Below are 22,275 nucleotides of genomic sequence, written 5' to 3' on the forward strand. Positions count from 1 at the left end.
TTCTCTTTTTTTTTTCTCTTTTTTTTTTTCTCTTTTTTTTCTTCTTTTGTTTTTCTTCGGTCAGTTTACGAGTACATACATATTAAACTGCAAGTGGAGTAGTCATGAGGCACATATTATTTTTTATTTTTATTTTTATTTTTATTTTTATTTTTATTTTTATTTTTATTTTTATTTTTATTTTTATTTTTATTTTATTATTATATATATATTTATATATTTTATATTTTTTAATCTAATTTTATGTCAAAGTGAAAAATTGTGAAAGCAAATCAACACCGGCTGACCTCCAAACCGATTGGAGGCATGGAATGTGTCTCTTGTTGCAGCCATTCCGAGTTGCAAAACCACGCGGATGTGGTTGCACGGTTGTGGTTGCGCAATTGTCAGCTTTTTCAAGTAGCAACGAAGTGCGGCGTGCGGTATTCGGGATAGTGGTATTACTGTAACTAATAGCTATCCGTACTCGTCCAAGTATGTATGTACTATACCAACGTTACGACATATCATGAACTACCTGTGCAAGTAATTCACCAGCTAAGGCTTACTCAGCAGTTGTTATAGTAGTATGATACGAACCGGTATATACGATACTGTACTGTATCGAACTCATGGAATCGGATATCAATCTTGTGAATTGACACATTCTCGATTGGGTACACCGTACGGTAAGTAAATACTTAAGGTTTTACTTAATAGAGGGTAGTGAGGTGATATGTTATTAATTAAAAAAAGAGGAAAGGGCAACTACGAGTACACTGTGTAAGTACCATAAAAGTACTCAGTAGAACCATGATAAAAGGAGCATAAAACCACGAATGATTACTCAAACTCGAATTTGAACTCGTACTCGCACTCGCACTCGCTCTCGTAAGCTCCTCACGATGCTCTTTCGCACTTGTCTTTGCTTGTACCCCTTCTGATAACAACATCCCATTTCTCGTACCCAGCATAATAACAGCACATTTTAAGCAGAGGGATTCAGGGGGCGGAAAAAGTATATAGAAAAAAACAGAAAAATCTTGTCTCAAAAATGGGACATAATATTACAAGTACGAGACAGTGTCCGAAACACGATGAAACCAGAATGTATCACAACGTGCGTAACGCACTGAACCCGTATATGGACGTTCTCTCGCATCCGCCGCAAGTCAGGGTCACGTGACGCCCAGAACCCGTACCGTATACATTTATGATCGACTGGTTGCGCCATGCTGCTGGATGCAGCCGCAGGCAGGTGTTGTATGGTATACTTTTGTAAAGGGAGCCGCCGGCCTGGGGAGTGGGCGATACAGCGAAGCAGCAGAGGAAGGTGTTTGGATGTCACGTGGGGTGGGTGGGGCAGACCCACGGATGGTGGTGTTAATGGGCGTCTTTTGACCATCTTTGGCGCGAATATGTTGGGTTGATACGCGCTAATGTGTCGTTTACTGCGATATTCTGTACCAGAGTGGGTTCTGTAGCTACGTTTTAGTTTGGAGGTTAACAGGGTCTGTTTTTTGCTTTTCTTCCATGTCTGGGGGTGGAGAGTACACAGAGTTGGAAGGTACGTACTTACATTCTTGTACTTGCACTTGTACTTGTACGTGTACGTGTACTTGTCCGTTTACCGTGGGTTGGTCAGATCCGCAGTGTTGTTAGATGGCGGGTTGTTAGATGGCGGGTTGTCCGTCCCGGCTGAACAGACCAAACATCAGGCCAGTATGAGGTTCTCACACCGCACGTACAGTCAGACTCGAGACATTCGTCACAGACGCACAGACGCACAGACGTTAGTTCAGATGGTTTCTTTTTCTGCGCCGACGACAGCTTGCGTAGTGGTTGCGTAGTGTTGTTGCGTGCGTTGCGTGCGTTGCGTTGTTGCGTTGTTGCGTTGTTGCGTTGTTGCGTGCTTGTTCTTGTGCTTGTAAACAGAGCAAAGAGCATTGTACGATACGATAGTTCGTACGATACTGCAAGCACTTTTGTGATGCAAATAATGCACAATAAAGCACAAAAACGAGGATCCGGCTGAATTTGACCGCGAGAAACAGACCTATCTCACTGTCCACTCACACCAACTTGTTTCTCCTCTGTTTTCTTTTTCTTTTTTTTCTTCTCTCTTTACCCTTCTTTTTCCCCCTTTTCTCTTCTTTTGCCCTTCCTTATATCTCTTCTTTTTCTCTTCTTTTTCTCTTCTTTTTCTCTTCTTTTTCTCTTCTTTATCTCTTCTTTATCTCTTCATTTTCTCTTCTTTATCTCCTCTTTTCCCGTCTTTTTCTCTTATTCTTTTTCTTTTTCTTTCTCTTATTCTTTCTCTTATTCTTTCTCCTCTTTGCCTTTCCCTTTTCTTTTACCTTATCATCTACAAGTAACTTGTTAAGTTTGATCGCTGCGGGAAGGCACTGAAACGGTGTGAATATCCGAACCAAAAAGCTAAAGCCCTGTCAGGGGTGATGCATGGAACCAGAGGGCCCACGCCGGAGGTGATTTGGTGACGCGGCGACGAGGTCGGGAATCCGGTGACGCGGCAACGAGCCCGTGGGTCTGGACCGTCCCAGAATCCCCATTTGCTCCGGTCCCAGAAAACCTCAATGGCTACCTCCACCGACCACTCATCCGCCTAGCGAAAACAAGGCTGAAACAGAGTCCGAAACTGGTTCGTCTCGGACCTCGCTCCCGTGGATAAGGTGCGTTTGTCATGTAGCGGGTCCCCCGACCGAGACATGAGTCTGATCCCGCCCGCCGTGACCAACTTGCCCTCCCCCCCATGAAGCGTTTTTTCCACCGCCACCAGGCGTCCCAGAGCCCGCCCATGCCTCTGTGCGACTCCCACAGGTTTGACAGCCACGACCAGTCGGCGTGGATCTCGCTGGGCAACGGCGAGAACCCCGACCCGGTCCCTCAGCTGCCCGAGGTGCCCGAGCTAGCGCCCATCCGCTTCTCCAGAATGAACTTCGAGGTGTACTCGGGATGGAAGCCCGACAAACAGGTGATTGACGAGCGGGCCGACCCGCACGAGACCGACTCACACGAGACCGACTACACCGCTGACCGAGACCACCATAGACACAAGTCGCTGCGATCGCTACAGTCCCTGGACAGCCTGGGGTCGTCAAGCGATTCGCTGTCGCTGCCGTCGTTGCCATCATTCGCCTCCACCATCTCCGACTCGTCGTTACTGGGCATCTGTGATCTCGACTCTCACAGTCTCGACAGTCCCCAGAGCCACCAAACCCATGTTTCGAATGATACCCTGGTCCAAACCCCCAGCAACAGTCACAACTACACAAACCACTCCACCAGCAGCTTGAGCCATCTCGGAGACTCGCAAAAGAGCCCCGCCGCTCTTCCAAGCGCCCACTCCCTGCGGAAAACCAAATCAACGTCGTTCGACCACTCCTCCCTCCAGCCCTGGGAACTGTCGGAGGATGAGTACAACGCCTACAAAATGAACGCGCTGAAGCAGATCAAAAACCGCCGGCGTCAGGAGGGCAAGCTGCCAACCACCAAAAAACACAAACATAGACCGCCCCGAATCCTTGTTCCCCAGTCACCCCCCAAGCTGCAGCTCATTTCGCCCCTGACCCCGACTTTGGCCTCAGCTCCTCCATCCCAGCCCCCGCCCAAGCTCCCTCTGCCCTCTCTTGCAGCTTACACCCGCATGCAAAGCAGCCAGACGGGGGGATGTGCAGTACGAGTAGATGCACCAAACACCACCCATCGCAACGCTTCCTCTTGCACAGACCTTACTGATCAGGCTGACAACACCTTCGACACCTCTGTCGACTTTCAGGACACAAGCACGTTCTTCACAACCTCGTCTTCACCCGCCTCCGCATCTCCTCCCACATCACCTCTCTCCGCATCCACAGCGTCCATGAGGGGTCTACAAAAGACGACCACGGGCGAAAAGGCGTCGTCGGAGGACAAAAAAGACCGGCGATTAATCAGCAGACCCATGAAGGCGTTCCGCGCCGCCTGGGACGGAAAACCCGATACGGAGGTGGGTTCTACGGATTCGGCAGGTCCAGACAACAACCCTCGGCTAAAAGAGGTGGATTCGCCTATTATGCCGCGCAGGGAAGCTGACCCTAGCCCTGATAAAACCCCACCACCAGACCCTAGCCCTGTTGCCCCTGGCAACCCCGACATGGCGGCTACCAACTGTGACATTTTCGACACCTCCCCTAACCCACCCCCTAGCCAAACCCTATTACCCCAAACCGCAGTAGCTTCAGAACAGCCTCGTGTAGGTGGTAATAATAGGAGTGAAGCCGAGCTCGACGCGACCCCGACTTCTGACGCTCACCACTCGACTTGTGACGACCCTATTTCCAACGAACCGTTCCGCGATATCCTAGAGGACACGCATTCCTCCGATTTCTCCGACGACAACGACTGTGACAACAGCAGCGACATCCAAGACACTGACGCAACCGGTCAAGACATGAACGGGCATCCTCGACGCGTGTCTTCTCTCTCTAGCACGACTTCGATGAGGTCTCTGGACAAGTCGCGTGACAAGCCGACCAAAGATTCGCGCGAGTTGCACCAGTTGTCTTCTATTACCAAGGGACTAGTCAAGAATTCGCCCTTTTTCGATCTAGATGAGGTGAGTATTAGTGGGCTTATGAGAATGGGTATTGTGCTATAGGTACTTGTACCGGTTGATTACAAGTACTCTTAGAAGTACTCGCGCTCGCACTGTACGTCGTGCGATGATAGGGGCTGGAAGAGGGGAATGGTTAGGTGGCATTTTCTTTTGACGTCTTTTCACGTTTGACGATCTTGAGCCACCTTTTTCTCGCCTCCTCTATTGCTCCTATTATTATTTTGCCGTTTTGCGGTGTTACTATTTTGCCGGTTGCCGTTTTACACTATCGCAATTTGCTTTTATTTTATCGCATAATTGTGGAGGGGAAAATTCAGGGGTAAACTGCCGGATTGCAGGGGACAACAATAGTACAGTGCTAACTCAGAACCGAGCGAAAAGCGGTCCTCGTGCTAGCGTGCCAACCAAGGGGCTCAAGGCAAAAGTGGGCGACCAACATAGCGGCAGCAACAGAAATAGCAGAGGTGACGGCGACACCGATTCCAACAGCACCACCAGTGATACGACCAACGTGGAACGCGACATTAGCAGCGCCGGCACAAACAAGGACACAAACAACACCGGCAAGTCTGGTAACTCAACCAACGACACAAACAACAAGATTGACCCCACCAACTCCTCCTCCACCTCCACTTCCACTTCCACAATCAAGCTCGTCCAACCCATGCACGACCCCTCGCTGCAACAACGAGGCAGCAGTTTGAGAGCCGGTGCCGGGAGGTCGCATCCGGACTCGTCGACGGACTCGGTGGACTCGTTCAAGAGTACCAAGGAGATTCCACGCGAGTTTGCGCCCGACAGCCCGCCGTCCACGTCGCAGATTTCGACGCCCAAAAAGGAGTCGACCAACCATCTCAGCAGCAGCGTCTTTGGCAGCGCAACGAGAGAGCCGAAGGACGACCCGGATCAGGAGGACTTTTCGTTTGTCGACCACAGCGACTCGGTAAAGCGGTCGGGACACAAGCCGTGGGACAAGGACGACCCGCGGGTGCGACGGAGTATTCTCGCCGAGTTTGAAAGCGATCTCAATGACCTGTTGTTGTTGAGCAAAAAATCTCCTGACGGCGAAGACATGCACGATTTGGAGTTCGATCCAGAGGCAGAACCGGATGCGAATGCAGAGGCAGCTGAGGACAGAGACACTCACACCGCAACACGCGACACACCCTCCCATGACACAATCATTCCCGTGGCGCCTCCTGGTACTGCCTCTTCTGCATCTACGTCGACCACTACTGCCTCAACTTCGACTTCACCTACACCCATCACAATTCCCACCACTGCTGATGTCTCAGAACACGCCTTGGGATCCGTAACCACGGGTATCCACCCCACATCGGTCTCACCTAATACAGCAACTACGTCGCCAACGTCACCAACGTACATGGATGCTCCTCCTCCCCCACCGGCAGATCCCATGCCCACCACCCCTGGAGAGGCTCTTGACGCGGAGACATTGTCACGTGGTAAGAAGGCGCCCTCCATCGCGTCAACCAGCACGACAAACACAAGCGCAAGCACGCCACTCTCGCTCAACGCCAACAAGCGGGGTCTGCGATCGGTATCATCGTCAGCGTCTCTCAAGCTGCGGACGTCTATCTTCCCGTTCAAAGGCCCTGCCTCTGCAGGTGTAGCCACGACGCCCGAAACGGCCTCCATGACCGGCAGCATGTACTCTTCCAACACCAGTATGTACTCGTCGGGCAGCACTCTTGTGCGCGACAGTCCGGCGGTGATCATGGCCAAGACCCGCATGCGAACGTCTCTCAAGTCGTTCCCCATCTTGTACTACGCCGTGACGCTCTCTGGACCCGTCAACGTCAAATACAACATTGAGGGCGCCACTCCCTCGGGCCAGTATGGCATCTTGTCGCTCCCCACAGCCCCCCATCCATGGGAAAAGCCACCGGAGGACCTGGCTCTCCGAGGAGTGTGGTTCCTGCGTCTTGTGGTGGACTCAGGCACCAACACAGCCGGTGGCTTTCTCACCGACAAACTGTTTGTGCCACGGGACGTGTGGTCGCTGTCGACGTCAATGTCCGCCAAGGTCCTCGACAAGCGACTCTACATCACCGACGAGTACTGCCGGGCCATTTGCGAGTTCATGGCGTTTGCCGACTCATCTAGAACGGGCGTCAAGGGCCAGAGTTCGTCGGCGCAATCGATCGACGATGCCCTGGAGCGACTGGATGCTCGAATTGACAACCTCTCGCGACACCAATATGTGCTGAAGGCCGACGGTGATCTAATTATTGATTTGGGGGCCAACTCGCCTGATTCCGACGACACTCTAACCCCTCTAGCGTCGTCAGTTCCTTCTGAGTCGGCCCTGCACCCCGTAATGTCGCATCCCACCCCATCCACGACCCCAATGACGTCTAACAACCGTCGGTCGTCGGATATCGGGCTGCTTGCCAACCACATTTTTTCCAAGAAGGAGGAGAAGCCCAAGGAGGACAAGGACAACTCGTCGTCCAAGCTGTTCAAGCGGTTCCAGCGCAAGATCAGCCTGGCCAATAACCACAGCAACGAGAACCTGTCGATTTCGACGGATAAAAGCTCCAACGGAAGAGCCGAGGCCCCTCCGCGCACTCCTATCGATCCTCATCATGATTATGGTGCTCGGTACTTCAACGCCATTTCGGCCTTGTATTCGGATATGGAGGCGTTGGCTCACTATCGATTTTTGCTGCAGAATGAAGCTCGAGACTCGCAGGCTGCCAAGGGATACTCTCAGGCTGTTATTGTTGAGGCCATTGACTCGTGTTTTGCTTTTTCGAACACCATCTGTCGCATTATTCTGCAGGACGTTTTGGCCATGTTGGAGGTGTATTTGGAAGGGGGCAAGGCGGTCTTGTCTGATTAGCCATGAATGGAGGACAGCAGGTTGCGTGACTAACACGAGAGCGCCGTTGGAGGCGTATAGAGGACATTATTTATAAGTAATAAGGGCAGTCAATGTGTGCATTGGCTGGTTGTATTTTTATGAGAGACTAACGAGCATTACTTGGTATTTTAGAGGTTAGTTTGATAGTATTGTTGACGATTTGTGTTAAAAAAGCAAAACTTCAAGTACTGTACAGAGCTTGAACAATATTGCTACAAACTGCATCGCAAAGAGAGGTGTTAGGCATTTTGGCGGAAACAATGATTATAAACATTTAATTGAGATATATTTTGGAAGAAGAAACGATTAGTAACGTTTACTTTATTGGAAGCTGTTAATAGACAATCATTACGTCCTTCTCTGGGATTCCATCTCGGTTAGTTTTGGAGATGCACATGAGACGTAACCTCCTGAATGGAGGCACAAGTACAAGTGTTTGAGATCAAAGATTCGACGATCATCGGTTTAGAAATAGATTTACTCTTGTTTCTGGATGGTGGACAAGTACAACCACGTTCTTTGTCGCTCAATTGACGAGATGAAGTACTGAGGTTTTTCTGGAATATCCGTACTGTACTGTATCTACGGTGTAGTTGGAGTATGGACCTGGACTTGTAGATTCTACACCGGTTGCTGTTGAGAGAGAGAATATGAGATCACAATCCAACAAAGAAACATGTGATGACTGCGCCACTGCCTTTTGCTGCGTATAAACCGTTCTTTCCGACAATGTAACGTGGTTTAATCTTCTCCATAGATCGACGTTGAGTGCCAAAAGTGACGATCATGGGAGTCTTGGTGTATGGTTTTGGTGTTATGGGCGAGAATAGGTGGTTTCCAGTGAAACGGCGGGAGGAGGGGGGCATATGAGACGAGATAAGTCCATTTTGGTGCTGAGAAAATCGTTTTTTTGTGTTTGTATAGCGACATTTGCTGCTCTTGAAGCCCCCACTTTGCCCACCCTGTTCTGGAGTCAATTCTGAACGGTGTCTAAAAATAAGACTGACGTCACACCCTTTTTTTTCACTATTTTTCAGCTTATTTCTGAACTCAAAACTCCCCGGAACTGGGTGCGTTTGTAGAGGGAAAGGGCGGATCCAGGGCTCCGGGGCCGGTTAAAAGGGGGAAAAACGGACTATTTTTGCGAGAATATCGGTTCACAGCAACTATTGCCAGTTTTTCTCCTAACATTCACGCTGCTGTGGGTGCTGCGGGGTGTGCCTGAAATCATCCCTCCATACATGGCAAATGCAGGCCCGATGCTACCCTCAGAGTTCGAGATGTATCTTCAGAGTTTGGCCAGTGTTCTATTTTGAGCACACAAGTCGTGGATGGAGGACCGTTGAATGACGTAGATTGTGCCAAACAACAATATATAAAGCTCTGTGATGTCCCACAATCAAGCATTACACAACACCCACCTCTACAACACACACACACACACACACACACTCACAATGCAGTTCAAGACTCTCTCCATCCTCACCGCTGCCACCGCCGCTCTTTCCGCTCCCATTGAGGCCCGAGACGCCCAGCAGTACTCTCTTCAGGCCTCCATTGGCCCCGGTGCTACTGGCCTCAAGCCTCTCCAGCTCCACGGCAACAACATTGTCTACGGTCTGACCCAGGGCTACTCCGACTTCCGAGCCGAGGACGATGGCGATATCATCAAGCTGTTTGCCGCGGGCTACCCCGGACTCTCTCTCGACGTTGCCCAGGACGGTGAGCTCACCTTCAAGTCCCCCCCCGAGCCCAAGGAAGGCTTCACCTTCAAGGGTGACGGCAACGTCCAGGACCTTGAGTTCAACGGCTCCCAGGAGTTTTACTCTTGTGCCGACAAGATCCTCGGTCCTCTCCATCCCCAGGTTGTCTATGTCAAGACTGGCGACAAGTACGAGTGCGAGAACCCCGTCAAGTTCACCATTGCTGCCACCAAGCAGTAGTCTGGTTATTTATTAATGATATTGTTTGAATTGTAAGATGATGTACAACCAGTTGTAAGGGGACTGAGCAGAAAGAGGATAATGTGGAAACGAGTCGCCAAGGGGACTTTCTTCCGCCGCCTGCTTAACGTATGTAAGACGTGAAAGAAGTTACCATTTTGCGATTAGGACCCTTTCATGTCGTGTAATTGTTTTATTTAATCGATAGGGTGGTCTTTTGATTGTTACCAGCACTTTTCACAGACGCAGAAGAGAAGTTCAAACGGTTCCATACTGTTCGTTTTTGTTCCAAAAAGGGGGTCAAAACATTATAGATTTAGTTGAGAACATACTTGACAAATAATGTTCCAGAACTACAAAAAGGGAAACAATGGTCCTAATAAGAACACGAATAAAACTGCTAGGTGAGAGAAGACACTATGAACACGAACCAAAATTTTTGGTGAGAAATATCACCATAGATGATCCAGTTCTCATTTTTTGAGCGTTCTCGCTGAGATTAATGGGTGGCTAAAGTTCAAACTAAACGTCAAGTAATCATAGTTAAAACTTACAGTGAAAAATGAGTGCAAGAAACCAATGAGATATCACATTGCGGACTTGCTGACAATAACTAAACATAACCACAGTATTCCCAGACTCGGGTTTTCTCCTGACACGTGGTCAACGTTCTCATTTTTCCGCCTCACGTGACTTTTACAAACATAGATAGTCCCAGCAGATTTTTAGGCCCGTGATTGCGGCCATATCCTGGTGAAAATACGGCTTCCCGTCCGATCAGCCATAGTCAAGCACCCAGAGAGCCAGTTAGTATTGTAGTGGGAGACCATACGAGAATCCTAGGTGCTGCCAATCTTTTTGCAGTCCAGCCCATGAGCGTAGCGACTGGGCTGTTGTTTTTGTGGCTATTTTTCTGCATATTATTAAATTTGGTTTGGTTAAAAATTTAGTGAATTTTAGTGACAATTAGATAGAAGTCTCCTAAAGGCGGCGTTTATCCAGTGGAAATATACTACTAGTAGAGAGGTATATCCAGGTGACTACAGTAAACAGTTTATATTTATTTCAAACAGTCATTTATATTACTACACGCATTTTTTTTTTTTTTTTTTTTTTTTTTTTTTTTTTTTTTTTTTTTTTTCCGATTAATATTCAATACTTAACACTCAGTTAAATAAAAAAAAGAAAAAAACACTGTCAAAAAAAACAAACCAGTGTCAAGCCAGCCAATTAGTTGTCAAACAATCAATTATCTGCCAATTAACACCCTCCTCCTCCTCCGCCACCGCCATCTCCTCCTCCTCCTCCTCCTCCACAGGAACCACCACCTCCGTCGCAACTTCCTCCTCCTCCCCCATCAAAACCCCCAAAGAACCCTCCTCCAAAGAATCCCCCACCGTCTCCCCCGTTTCGTCGTCGTCTACGAGCTCGCTTGGACTCGAAAACAGGCTTGGATTCAATGAAAATGACTTCAGCCTTGGGCTTGGAAGGAGACCGGGACAGGACGGGGAGACTGGCAGTGGAAGTGTTCTTGGTGGATCGCGAAAAGCAGAGAAATCCCATAGTTGTAGTTGGTTGTAGTTGTAGTTGAAGTTGTAGCTCAGGTGTTTGATACCGAGAATGAAGTCTTCAAGTCAGTATTTATATCATTCTCGCATCATGTTCGGCAACTCGGCTCCTTCAGTCGCCGTGATTGGACCCAATATCCGTCCTCATTCTCATCACATGAGGTGTTTCCACCTACCTATGGTCATCTGAACCACCTCAGTACCGCCCGGAACTCCCTACGGCCCTCCCTGTTGCCTCTCGATAAGCGGCTAACGAAAAGTGCTTGGTTCACCGCACGGCTACTCAATCACGCTTGGTCCACCGCACGGCTACTCCAATCACTGCTATCGCTTTCTTATCTGAGCTACATCAGCGGTTCCAGACTCTGTAACCCCGAAACTTCCCCAGAAACGGGCCTATGTTCAAGCGGCTAAGGCTTGTTTTACAGGCAAAAAAAGCAGACTAAAAAGCAGTCTGACAAAACAAAACCACAAAAAAAGTATGAAAAAACACATCCAGTGTAGAAAAAACATTTCAAATACACTGTTGGTCGTATCTTAACCGCAGATATCTACTTTTGTCCTGCTCAAATCGCCCCATTCGTCGTTCTGAGGCGAATCGCAACTCCCTCCCCCGGATGACGTCATTGAGAGACTAGCTCCAAGACAGTCTTAGCCGAACGTTCAGTCCCCGGTTATCGGCCCTATCACGCACTATAGAAGGCCCCCTCCTGCGATACAACTTGCCGTACAAAGAGCGACTCCGAATTGCGATCTACTGACAAAGCCGTTTCGGCCGAGCGGATCCAAATGTGAAATCGTCAGTTTGGAACCTAGGTTGGATGTGACATTTGCAGATGAGACGGAGTATTGGTGCCTCATGACCATGTTACAACCATCTACGGACACGTTATCTCTGGTTGTTCCGTTTGTCTCTGCAATCAGCGACTTTGACAGCAGCTGTTGCTGAAGTTGAATACTGTGCTGAAGTTGATTGCTGTGCAAGTGCTCGCAATTGAAACTATTTCCGGTAGCCAAATCACCACCAACGTCCGGACTGTGACCAACTGCAACGTGATATAGAGGAGCTGTGTCAAGTGTTCGGACGACGAAAGTTGGCATGGAGTAGAAGAGAGCCTGGATGTAGTTCTATAGGGTAGATAAGTCCAGGTTTGTGTGTACAGTTTGGATGAATCCATGTACTTGTACTAGTAGGCGCAGTACCGAACAATCCCTTACTGGCTAGTTCAGATGTCCTTCTGAAGAAAGGAATATTCAGATACCACTTGTGAGAAACATCAAATCTGAATCAACCTGAATTTGTATCTCGTCAATTTCACTTTCCCTCTGTTCCATCAAATATACTCCTGGGTCAACAGGAAGAGTGAACTAAAACTACAGGTTGAGCTCCAAAGAACGTGTACAACGACTTTTAAATGAAGCTGCACCGTTGTAGATTCACCGAGTTCAGCTTATGAAGACAAATTCGTGAACAGTACCGTTCTTGGACACCACATCCACTGTGAATGGCAGTTACCTCAACCACTCAACCCAAAAAACGATGGTTTCCGTTCAGTACTATCCGTACTCCCTGTAGGAGCTCGCCAAATGGTGGACACCGAATCCCACTCTAGAAACATCCCGGACTGTTTCCCTGCAAGTGTTTCGGCTCTACTTACTGGGGACTCTTGTTACTTAGGCAAAACCACTATAGCCGGTAGGCAGCCCTCTCATGTTCCCATGATTGGTTAGTCGTCTTGTCGCCAGCAGTACTCACATTGTTAGTAAGACACCAGTCCAGTTTGGTAAATCTTGGTTCGGTCTGCGCTGAGGATCAGCAGGGAGCACACACACTTTCCATTTCCCAGAAGTAAGTCACCATGTTCCAAAGATGGGTTGGTATCACCAAACAAGTAGATAGTCTCATTAGGTCGGATCGTCACCAAAAACTGGTGAATGGAGACCTAGACATTGGTGACAAACCACTACAAGTAGTTTCAATTCGGAGGCACAAATTCACCCAATGGATTTTGGTCGACCTGATTGCGTGCTCAGTCGAATCCTCCATTAGGGTGCTGAGACTCTCCTGATAAGTCCCTCTGGTAGAGAGGGGAGTATGGTTTATCGGGACGCCTCCCAGCAAGTGATTTGTAAGTTGTTCATGTATTTGCTATAGAAAATCTCTTTTTCTTCCTCGACAACTGCCTGTGACTTCAGTTACTGTCGAGATGTGTTCTAATAAAACACGACCAGACCTCCAGGAACCTCCCTGGCTGTGTTCTACTATCTACATACTCTGATCGAAGAATGAATTTAGCCTGGATGTCATCTCTGAGATTCCCTCAGGATCTACGATCAAGTTGCGATATGTTTGATAAGCGATAAGCAATAAGCGATAAGCAATAAGCGATAAGCGATAAGAGATAAGAGATAAGATATAAGCGATGAGCGATAAGCGATAAGACAATCGGAGTGCATTATCTAAACTCTATCACAAGAACCGACTACACTAGTGAAAGAATCTAAAATCAATTAACAAACATAACTATCATCAATGGGAAATGGAATTTTGGACACATTATCAAGAAGAAACGTGCTGAAGTCGAGTGTCGATTCCTATCGCCGGTCACCTCTTAAAAGTAAGGAGAGGCCTCAACAGGAGCAAAGGAGCCGTAAACTCGAGGGGCAAACTTGACCTCTCCTCGGTTAAGGAACTGCACCTCTCCAGCAACGTCTCGAGGAGCGTCGTAGTCGGTGGTGATGACAGAAACGGAAGCGTAGCATCCCCAATTGGCAACGACATCAGACTCATCGGGAAGAATACAATCTCCGTTAAGACAAGCCTTGGAGGCCTCGGAGTTGGTGATTCCGGGAGAGAATCGGTTGGTGGTCTCGTTGTAAGACAGCTTGAGCACAATGGCGGCGGGGCCAGTCTGTCGGGTGAAAATTGGCTTGATCTCCTTGCACTGTCCGGTGGGATCAACGTCACCAGCTCGGGGGAGGTTGACAGACAGACCAACTCCGTAAGGAAGTAGAGTGGCTCGGTCCTTGGCGTTCTTGACCAGGTTGTTGACAATACCGGTGGCGGCCTTGGCGTAGATGTTGTGGGCCGCGTTATCGGAGGTGGAGGCGTTGGCATAGTACTGGTGGCTGTTCATTCCACTGTAAGCAATGGCAGGAATTCCTCGCAGAACAGCCATGTACATGGCACCGTTGGTTCCGGACATGGTGTAGATGTTGGGGCCAATGTTCCAGCCCTCGTTGGGTCCAGACACCACCAGATCGACAGTAGCGTTGTTGAAAAGACGGGGGATGGCGTAGTCGAGGCCGAAGCTCATGGCAGCTGCCGGAGTGCCGTCAAAGTACCAGATGTGGTCGTCGTTGTCGTCCTGGCCCCAGTTGGGAGCTCCTACGGGAATGGAGCCGAACTCTCCGCCCTTGGTGAGGTTGGCGGCTCGGGGAAGGTTGAAGGTACCTCCAGTTCCACTCTGCTGGACGGCAGGAGCAAACATGAACACATTGTAACCCTCCTTCTTGAGCTCAGAGTAGAGAGATCGGATGTTGGCGGAGGCCCACGAGTCATCGTTGGTAACAATGATGGTGGTGTTGGAGTTAGGATTGGTGGAGTTCTGGGCCACGGCGCAAGACGCCAGCAGGGGCAGGGCAAGGTTGGAGAACTTCATGGTTGTAGTGTGACTTGTTACTGGGCTTTGAGAGAGATCTACATCGGTTTATATACTCTACTTGTCGGCTCGGATCAGACTTCATGGCAGACATCCGTTGAGCCTAGCGCATTCTAGATTGGACTAATGCAGGGCTGGAGAAGTGGACCTTGTGGAGTTGATCTGGTTGTGGTGGACAGTGCAGTACTGTAGTGAGTATTGTAGATACTGTAGACCTATATGAGCCCCTGAATGGTCTGCTTAGTCACAAACGGATACTACAGTGATGGCTACTCCTGTATACTGATCTACTTACCAACTACTACAAAATCAACTTATCCCGAATATGCCAATAAAACCGTGTCTAAAACCACGTGCAATATTGGATGTATTGACAAGACCTATTGCAGCTCTATTGACATTGGCATAACTCTGAATCCGTGACATAATTCCACATTAAGCGGAGAAAGAGCCATTGAACTCTGTCGGAGATGTCCGCTATACGAGAGGATGCGGTGATACGAGCGCCGTTGCAAGTAGTTGCCTTGTATCTGTATGAGGGTATAGGAACATTGTAGATGTATCAACAAGGCTCATTTTCGGAACTTTTTTTTGGTTCTACTGACACCGCCAAGAAACGGAAAACGTGTCTCCCCTGTTCTCACCATTGGTCGTTGATTTTCCAGCTCCAAAACTCTGATTTTCTCGTCGACAATCGGTGTTTTAATCTGGCAGGTCAGTCCGTGTGAACGTCGAGAAAGATAAGCTTCGGAGTCCGCCTCGTGACGGTAATAGAAAGGTGGGCAGGGCCAAACGAAGGAAGATGATTGTACCAATGAGTTCTGTTTATCTTGGTGATTCGATTTCCAAATTTACAGATGTGTAGCTTGTCAATTGAGCGTTTCAGAGACACTTTTATCATCGCAGTTAATCTCGCCAGAATCCCAATTAAGCGAGATGAAAACTTTAAACACCCGCGGAAGTTCCGTGACTAAAGCCGTTTTCGGGGTTCACAGACGTTGAAGTTTGTTTCCCTCGAGAGATTGGAACTTTGGAGATTCTTTCTGTGTTTTTAGTTCCAGTGTGAGGCTCATGGGTCCAATGGAGCATGCGGGACCCAATGCAGATGTAAAAGATAACTTAGCGTCTTCCGCAGTACATACAGTAGCGGAGATTTGTGCCTATTAGGCGTCCAATAGTGCAGATGAGCGGAGCAGAGATCGACAAGCTGAAGACTTGGCGACGGTGAAGTTTGTGATTTGGTAATTTCGTTCTGGGTTTCAACAGTACATACAGTAAATCGGCATGTTTGTTGGACGAGTGCTGTATCACTTTTGACCTCTTCACTTCTCAAATGAGTGCTGTACCACAGCATCTCAATTATCTGATGTCAATCTGGTCAATTTCCGTGCTTGTACAAGAGATTGAGTGTCCAACCTATAGAAATTACGAAATGGGGAAATATGGCCAGAGAAGCGGAAAATATCCTGCAATTTGGCTGTTTGGCTGATAGAAAGATGTCAAATAGAAAATGGATCATTGATTTAGCAAGATATTCCAGTTTGCTACTTTCGTTACTATATAAACTTGTACAATCTACGATGTTGTCTTACTATCGCACGTAACATACTCGCACTTGAACCGTGCCGAGACTTCAGAAAAGCCCGTAAAATGGTAACAACGAAGCGATAATGGAAGAAGTAACTTGTTATCATGGCAACTGTGTCGGTAATTAACTGGTCCTCGGTGTTGATGAGATGAAGGCTTGGATGATAAGTACAAGTACAATATCTACTTGTAGTTGGTTCGTCTTGTTTGCGACATTAATAGTGCCCTTCAAAGACAGGAGACTTACTGTGCTCGTACTCGTACAATGTGTACAAGTAGTGCTGAACTTGACTTGGCACAATCATCCGGGATTCGAAGTCACTCCAGCTCCATAGAGACACTATTCGAGACAGAAAGCATTACAGAGATTTACATAAGAAATGTAATTGATTGATCTGACTTTACCCAGAGAACTACAAGCATATGGCTTCTCTTCGTGAAGCCACAAGGCTCAGGAGTATGTCCACATCGAGTATTGTGGACATACTGTACATACTGTAATTATGGTGATACGAAACTGTCTAGATATCTTCTTTGGTGACGGAATTATAACGGGAAGAGGCGTCTACAGGACAAGGCATCTACTGGACGAGGCTGGCTGTACAGCTCCTTTAGTAAGAGATGACAACCCGACAGAGCAGTGTATTCATGCTTTTTCTCCAGTCGCTACAGGAAAAACTAATCGATACTGCTGGTCTGGTAGTTGCGATAACTCGGAGACAACGCCCATTAGACGAACTCCCTTGTACATACTCGTACAGACATTGTACTAGCTCCCCAAGACGTGCTGCCATAGCCCGACTTGTTCACAATGGTTTGTTCGGCTTACTCCTGTGACTCTTTGGATCGTCGGTATAGGTACAGTACATACAGTACTCTGAAGATAACCGTCCCCAATATCACAACGTGTCACGGCGGGTTTCCTCTTGATGCTGAACGGAGATTTTGCTCCTGTTTGTGGAGGTATATTCACCTGAGTCCTGGTCTGAAATCACTCTATCCACTTCTCCAATGGTGTAACTGACCCCTAAGGAACCTCCGACAAACAACCAAGTAATTAACACCAAGTGATGAACACCCAATGAAGAACACCCCTAGCAAGTGAAGTGTAAGTCGGAATATCCTAGCAAGTGATAAAACCAAGTGATGAACACACTACCCAGTGATGAAAACACTACCAAGTGAGGTGTAAGTTGTTAATTCCTATGATACTATCACCCACTACGATCCATGTGTATTTTTGTGTATTTTTGTGTTATTTTTGTGTATATTTTTTGTGTATTTTCGAGTATTTTCGAGTATTTTCGAGTATATTTCCATATTTAATCCACACACAGTACATCCCAGTCTGGTAAATATCATACTGAAAAACCCAACGCCATTTAAACTTTCTCAATGCATCTGGAAATACCCTCCAAAACAATCAATAATGTTCGGAAAGAGAATTTAAAACACGAAATAATACACCACCTATCCCATTGAGTTCGATTCTCATATGATATCAGCCATAAATCACGACTGTAAAGCTCCACGTCGTGCCGCCATCCCGGAGCTAAATTTCAGGGGGTGGAACTCTAAAACCATATAAGGTTTGGCTGGCCAATTTTCAATGGAAATTGCAAATGTCAATAAGAGACAGTTAAACAAGACGAAAGCGGCGTGGCAGGCCAATTTCGACGCTAGATAACCACGTGGGTCCCCATTGTGCAATTTGGGGCAATTTCGACTTTTCTTTAATCTGGTTGCAATTTCATCACCCTATTGTCGACAAGGGCCAAAATTGAAGATAAGGGCCCCGGTTTTAATGCTACATTCAATCTGAGACATTAGTGGAAACCGTTATGGCTGTACGATTCTTACGGTATCAATATTGTTTGGTTTCTGACCCGAATTACGCAAGACACGGATTTTTTTGAATAAAGAAATAGATGAAGTCACAGGGCCCAGAAAGTCTCAGACCCTGGGAAAAGTAACAAGAGCAGAAGTGAATGGCATCTTCTTAAACAATGACACACTTTTCATCGTCCTTGCCCTTTCGTCCGTGCTTTCGTCCGCCCTTTCGTCCGTTCTTGGTGAAGGCATTGTCGGCACCCATGGGTGTAGGAGCAGGAGCAGAGCTGGGCATGGCGGGGGTGTTGGAGACGTTTCGACGGGCAGCATAGTTTGCGGCATTGTTAGCTGAGGGAGCGGCGGGCAAGGAGGGGGTGTTGGCCGAGTTCATTGTAGAAGTAGGAGCGGTGGAGTTGGAGGTGGAGGTGTTGAGCGACTGGGTGTTGACTGAGCTGGAGACGCTGGGTTTTCGCACGTCCTGGGTTGTCTGGTAGCCTCCGGTGTAGGAAGAAGTGGGGGAGACACCGGGGCCAGTTGGGGACGAGGAGAGCATGGGCTGCGGTTGTTGCTGGAATCGTTTCTGGGGCGCGAACATGAGCACGTTGGGCTCCTCGTCGGCGGCCAACAGTTTGTTGGCGAGATAGGAGTAGATTTTGATCCAGGCGGTTTCCATTTCCAGGGTGAAGGAGTCTCCGAACCGGTCGGCAAAGGTTTTGATCATGGCTTCTCCTAGCCATCGGTAGTGGATGGGTTCGACGCCGATCATTCGGTTGTGTCGTTTTCCCACCGACCACAGGAATTCGTCCAACTTTTCAATGTGGTCGAGCGACTTGATGGCGAGTCCAAACACGCCTGCGACCGCCACCGATTGTTTTTTGATGGAAGGGAAGATGGACGTGAGCTCGGCGTGGGATGCCATGAGGTTGGTGTAGAACTGTTCGCAGAAGAGCGCCGTGGGTGTTCCGTAGGCGGCGCTGCTTTCAAGTGTCTCGGGGTCGTTCATGAGCTTTGCCCACAGCTCTTTGGTCAGGTTGATGTCTTCGCGGGTCATGTTGAAGACGACCTCTGCCTTGGACGGCCGTGCCGCCGAATTTGTGGGGGTCACGGCGCCATTGGTTCTGGTTTCTCTGGCGTCGTTGGAGTTGAGGTGGAACTGCTGGGGTGCCGTGGACGTTTTGACCGGCTGCTGTGCGTACAGGTGCGGTTTGATTGTGTAGAAGTCTCGCTGGGACTGCGAGTATCCGTCAATGTCGGCCATTTTTTCGTGCTGGCTGTGGATCGAGTCGTCGCGGACGTGCACACCCATGGTTCTTAAGGGCGAATTTGCAGATTGACTTTGATCGGCTGCAGCAGCCATTCGTCGGGGAATCAGTGGCAGGTTGGAAAAGCGGCCGAGAGCGGACGAAACTGACGAGATTGACGACGTTCGGGACGACGGATAGAAAGGTGCAAGCGGCGGAGTTTCCAACGGCGGAGTTTCAAACGACAAAGTCCGTCTTGGTGGCGGTGCGGCTAGTGCGGTGTCAGCGTGGTATCTCTCCCCGCTCTCCTTCTCCGTCGTTTCTGCTGCTTCGTTTTGCTCCATAAGGTTTTGGTGAGACCGGGTCCCTTAGCAGCCAGTCGCCGTGGGGGCTAGTGAGTCCAGGGACACGTATTATATATGTCAGTTTGCAAAAAGGGCTAGCGAGCGGGTGGAGGGTGAGAAAATCGTGGTGGAGAATCGAAAATCTCCTCTTTTGGCGCTCTGCATCTGATTCGTCCTTGTCGAACGTCTACCGAACCGGTCGGAAAGCTGTTTGTCGCCCACACGTGAAGTCAACATGACCCATGCAAGACTGGGCCTTGTGGGCCTTTTGCTTTGGATCTACTGTGTATTCAAACGTAATCTTGCTGTGGGGAGACTTGTAGTTGACAGCGTTTAGTCGATTCGTTGGTTGAGAGCGTCTGACCGTCATCAGTGTCGTCTGAAGAAAGTGCTATAGCAGCGCTGAGTGGCCGTTGAATAAAGAAGCTTGTCAGAAATGAGTTGGAGTTGGACTGATTGTCGGTTTGAGCGGATTGAAGGCTTTACGTGGGATTTTTCGTCGTTGACATGTCATCAAACTGTCTCCAAGCCCCTATTAGTGCCACTACCACCTATGTACAAGTACAATGGTATCATATGAACAAGTATATTGTACTTGTTGTACTTGCAAAATTATCACGTCAAAAGAATTGACATTAAAGAAGTCCCATACAAGTCAACACGAAAATATTTGAACGAATACGAACAGGAACGAAGCCGAACAAATTGAAATTAAGACAGATTTCAAAGATTCACAGATTTTACAGGTTACAACTACTTGTACTGTACTTCATTTGTCATTCTCCACCGCATGTTCATTACAAGCACCGCCCATCCAAATAAAATTAATTAATTAAATGTAAGAAAAGTAAATTCACAAAACCCAACAAAAATTACCAAAAAACATCACATAATAAAATTGACTCAATAGAAAAAATTACAGCAACAGAATCGACACAGTTATGAGAAGAAAATAATCGCAACACTAACCACAGACCAGTAGATACGTACTACCACTAACAATACTGTACTTCTTCTATAGCCAAACTCAGAGCCACGGTGTAAAAACGTTTGACCCCTCACGCCACAATAAACAGGGTAACAGACGGCGGTTGCAGGCAGCCCCATACGGGTCACGTGATCCGAACAATAGCAAAAAGACCGCCGCCCTTGCTGTTTAGGTCCTTGGCGTTTTTCTGAAAGCGTCTTGTTGGCTCCGGTTCTGGCTCTTTCTTGTATGTTTGGGTGACACACAATAATAATATTAAAAAGAAAACAAAAAGAAAAAAAACAGGGGTAAAAGAGAGCTGAACGTATTAAGGTTAGAGTGTAAACCTTATTGGTGATTGGGGTTGTTGGAAATTAGAGTTGATGACCGAGTTAAGCGAGAAGGAGTTACGAGTGGCTTAATAATTCGCGATTTGATGGCGATTAAAGGGATTAATTAATCAAATAAATTAAATAACGGCAATAAAAATAAATAAATATCGAATATCGAAAATAAATGTATATATTTGAAATCGTGTCATCAAAGGGAAGAGAAAAGGGGGCGGGAAAAACCAACAGAGACAAGCGGACAATCCAGCTCGAAACCAGCCATCCCAGCCATCCCTCTTTAGACTCATCGTATCGTAAACCGTCTTTGTTGCTGTGCTTACTCAGCACGATTGCCGGTTTGAGTTCGCCAGATCTTCACGTGATTGCTTGCTCAAGACACGTATGATGCTCCGGGGTTGCATTTGCTATCGGAGGGTCGGAGAGGGGACTGTGTGCGAAGTTTGAGGCATTTTTCTGCGAATTATGGCGAATTATGGCGAATTATTGAGGCTTTAATCGTTGTTAATTTGTCAATAATTCCAGATACTTCCAAAACACCACGAAGCACCGTCAATCAATACACAAGTGGCCCGCAAGTTCCTGTTCCGACGCTGCAAAAGATGGACTAGCAGTACATCGCTGCTTGAGCTGCTTGAGGGAACCATGGGCTAGTCGGCGCCCGCAGCAGAGTAATGCAGCAAACTAAATGGTGCCGTGCAGTTCAGCCGTCTATATTGTTGCACAATAGGGTATCATACCGGCAGCCGAGCCGGGCGTGTAGTTTTTTGCTGTTTCGGTTTTTGCGGTTTGGTTGGTGGGATTTTTTCTTTTTCAAAGTAGATTTGCATAGCCTCGTTTGAAGCTGGCGAAAAATACGATATAAATGCGGATTAATTCGAGACGGGGCGGTTTGAGGCGGTTTGGGGCGGGAAACGGGCCACAAAACCCAGCAAAAATGAACTTGGCCGTGGGATTTGCTTCTAAAGCACCCATTCACATCAGTTTTCACGCAATACTCACATGCCAAGTGTACTCTGGAACTAGTATTGCTGCACGTGGAACTTCAGATAGAAGCTTTGTAAACTCAATATCGCACTGTATCGAGCAAGATATAGTAATGTCGGGAGGTTCTGAAAGGAGTCATGCGTCGATGAAGGTCCAGGGTCCGTCTCAGACACTTGGAGGGCGTGATGTGTCTGGTGGTTCTGAGTTCCGTTTTCAGCCAGGTGCGTTTTTGGACGTAAATTTTGGTGACCGCTTTGAACGTGACTGCTTCGGACGTGACTGACTCCAACGTGACTGAGAGTGACCGACTCCAACCAA

General features: G+C 48.0%; 5 protein-coding genes and 1 non-coding gene across 6 annotated transcripts; 3 read left to right on the forward strand and 3 right to left on the reverse strand.

The window, feature by feature from the left end:
• Positions 1–2,344: 2,344 nt before the first annotated feature.
• On the reverse strand, positions 2,345–2,682 carry YALI1_A07766g (uncharacterized protein; the record flags this gene model as incomplete). The annotated part of the gene is made up of 2 exons (XM_068281685.1): positions 2,345–2,569; positions 2,614–2,682. 2 exons carry the CDS (start codon positions 2,680–2,682, stop codon positions 2,345–2,347), a joined length of 294 nt encoding a protein of 97 aa, XP_068137786.1.
• Positions 2,683–2,749: 67 nt separating this feature from the next.
• Positions 2,750–7,460, forward strand: YALI1_A07768g (uncharacterized protein; the record flags this gene model as incomplete). The annotated part of the gene is made up of 2 exons (XM_499866.3): positions 2,750–4,594; positions 4,962–7,460. The coding sequence occupies 2 exons, from the start codon at positions 2,750–2,752 to the stop codon at positions 7,458–7,460; spliced, it is 4,344 nt and encodes a 1,447-aa protein (XP_499866.3).
• A 1,478-nt stretch (positions 7,461–8,938) lies between these two features.
• Positions 8,939–9,424, forward strand: YALI1_A07829g (uncharacterized protein; the record flags this gene model as incomplete). Its single annotated transcript, XM_499867.3, has 1 exon — positions 8,939–9,424. The coding sequence occupies one exon, from the start codon at positions 8,939–8,941 to the stop codon at positions 9,422–9,424; it is 486 nt and encodes a 161-aa protein (XP_499867.1).
• Positions 9,425–10,159: 735 nt separating this feature from the next.
• On the forward strand, positions 10,160–10,278 carry YALI1_A07842r. The gene has a single exon (XR_002432055.3). It is a non-coding gene; the product is annotated as a 5S ribosomal RNA (ribosomal RNA).
• A 3,326-nt stretch (positions 10,279–13,604) lies between these two features.
• On the reverse strand, positions 13,605–14,654 carry YALI1_A07887g (uncharacterized protein; the record flags this gene model as incomplete). The annotated part of the gene is made up of 1 exon (XM_499868.3): positions 13,605–14,654. One exon carries the CDS (start codon positions 14,652–14,654, stop codon positions 13,605–13,607), a length of 1,050 nt encoding a protein of 349 aa, XP_499868.1.
• A 3,586-nt stretch (positions 14,655–18,240) lies between these two features.
• Positions 18,241–19,656, reverse strand: YALI1_A07937g (uncharacterized protein; the record flags this gene model as incomplete). The annotated part of the gene is made up of 1 exon (XM_499869.3): positions 18,241–19,656. The coding sequence occupies one exon, from the start codon at positions 19,654–19,656 to the stop codon at positions 18,241–18,243; it is 1,416 nt and encodes a 471-aa protein (XP_499869.3).
• Between the last annotated feature and the right edge of the window lie 2,619 nt (positions 19,657–22,275).

The sequence above is a fragment of the Yarrowia lipolytica genome, chromosome 1A (assembly GCF_001761485.1).
Source record: "Yarrowia lipolytica chromosome 1A, complete sequence".
NCBI lineage: Eukaryota > Fungi > Ascomycota > Dipodascomycetes > Dipodascales > Yarrowia > Yarrowia lipolytica.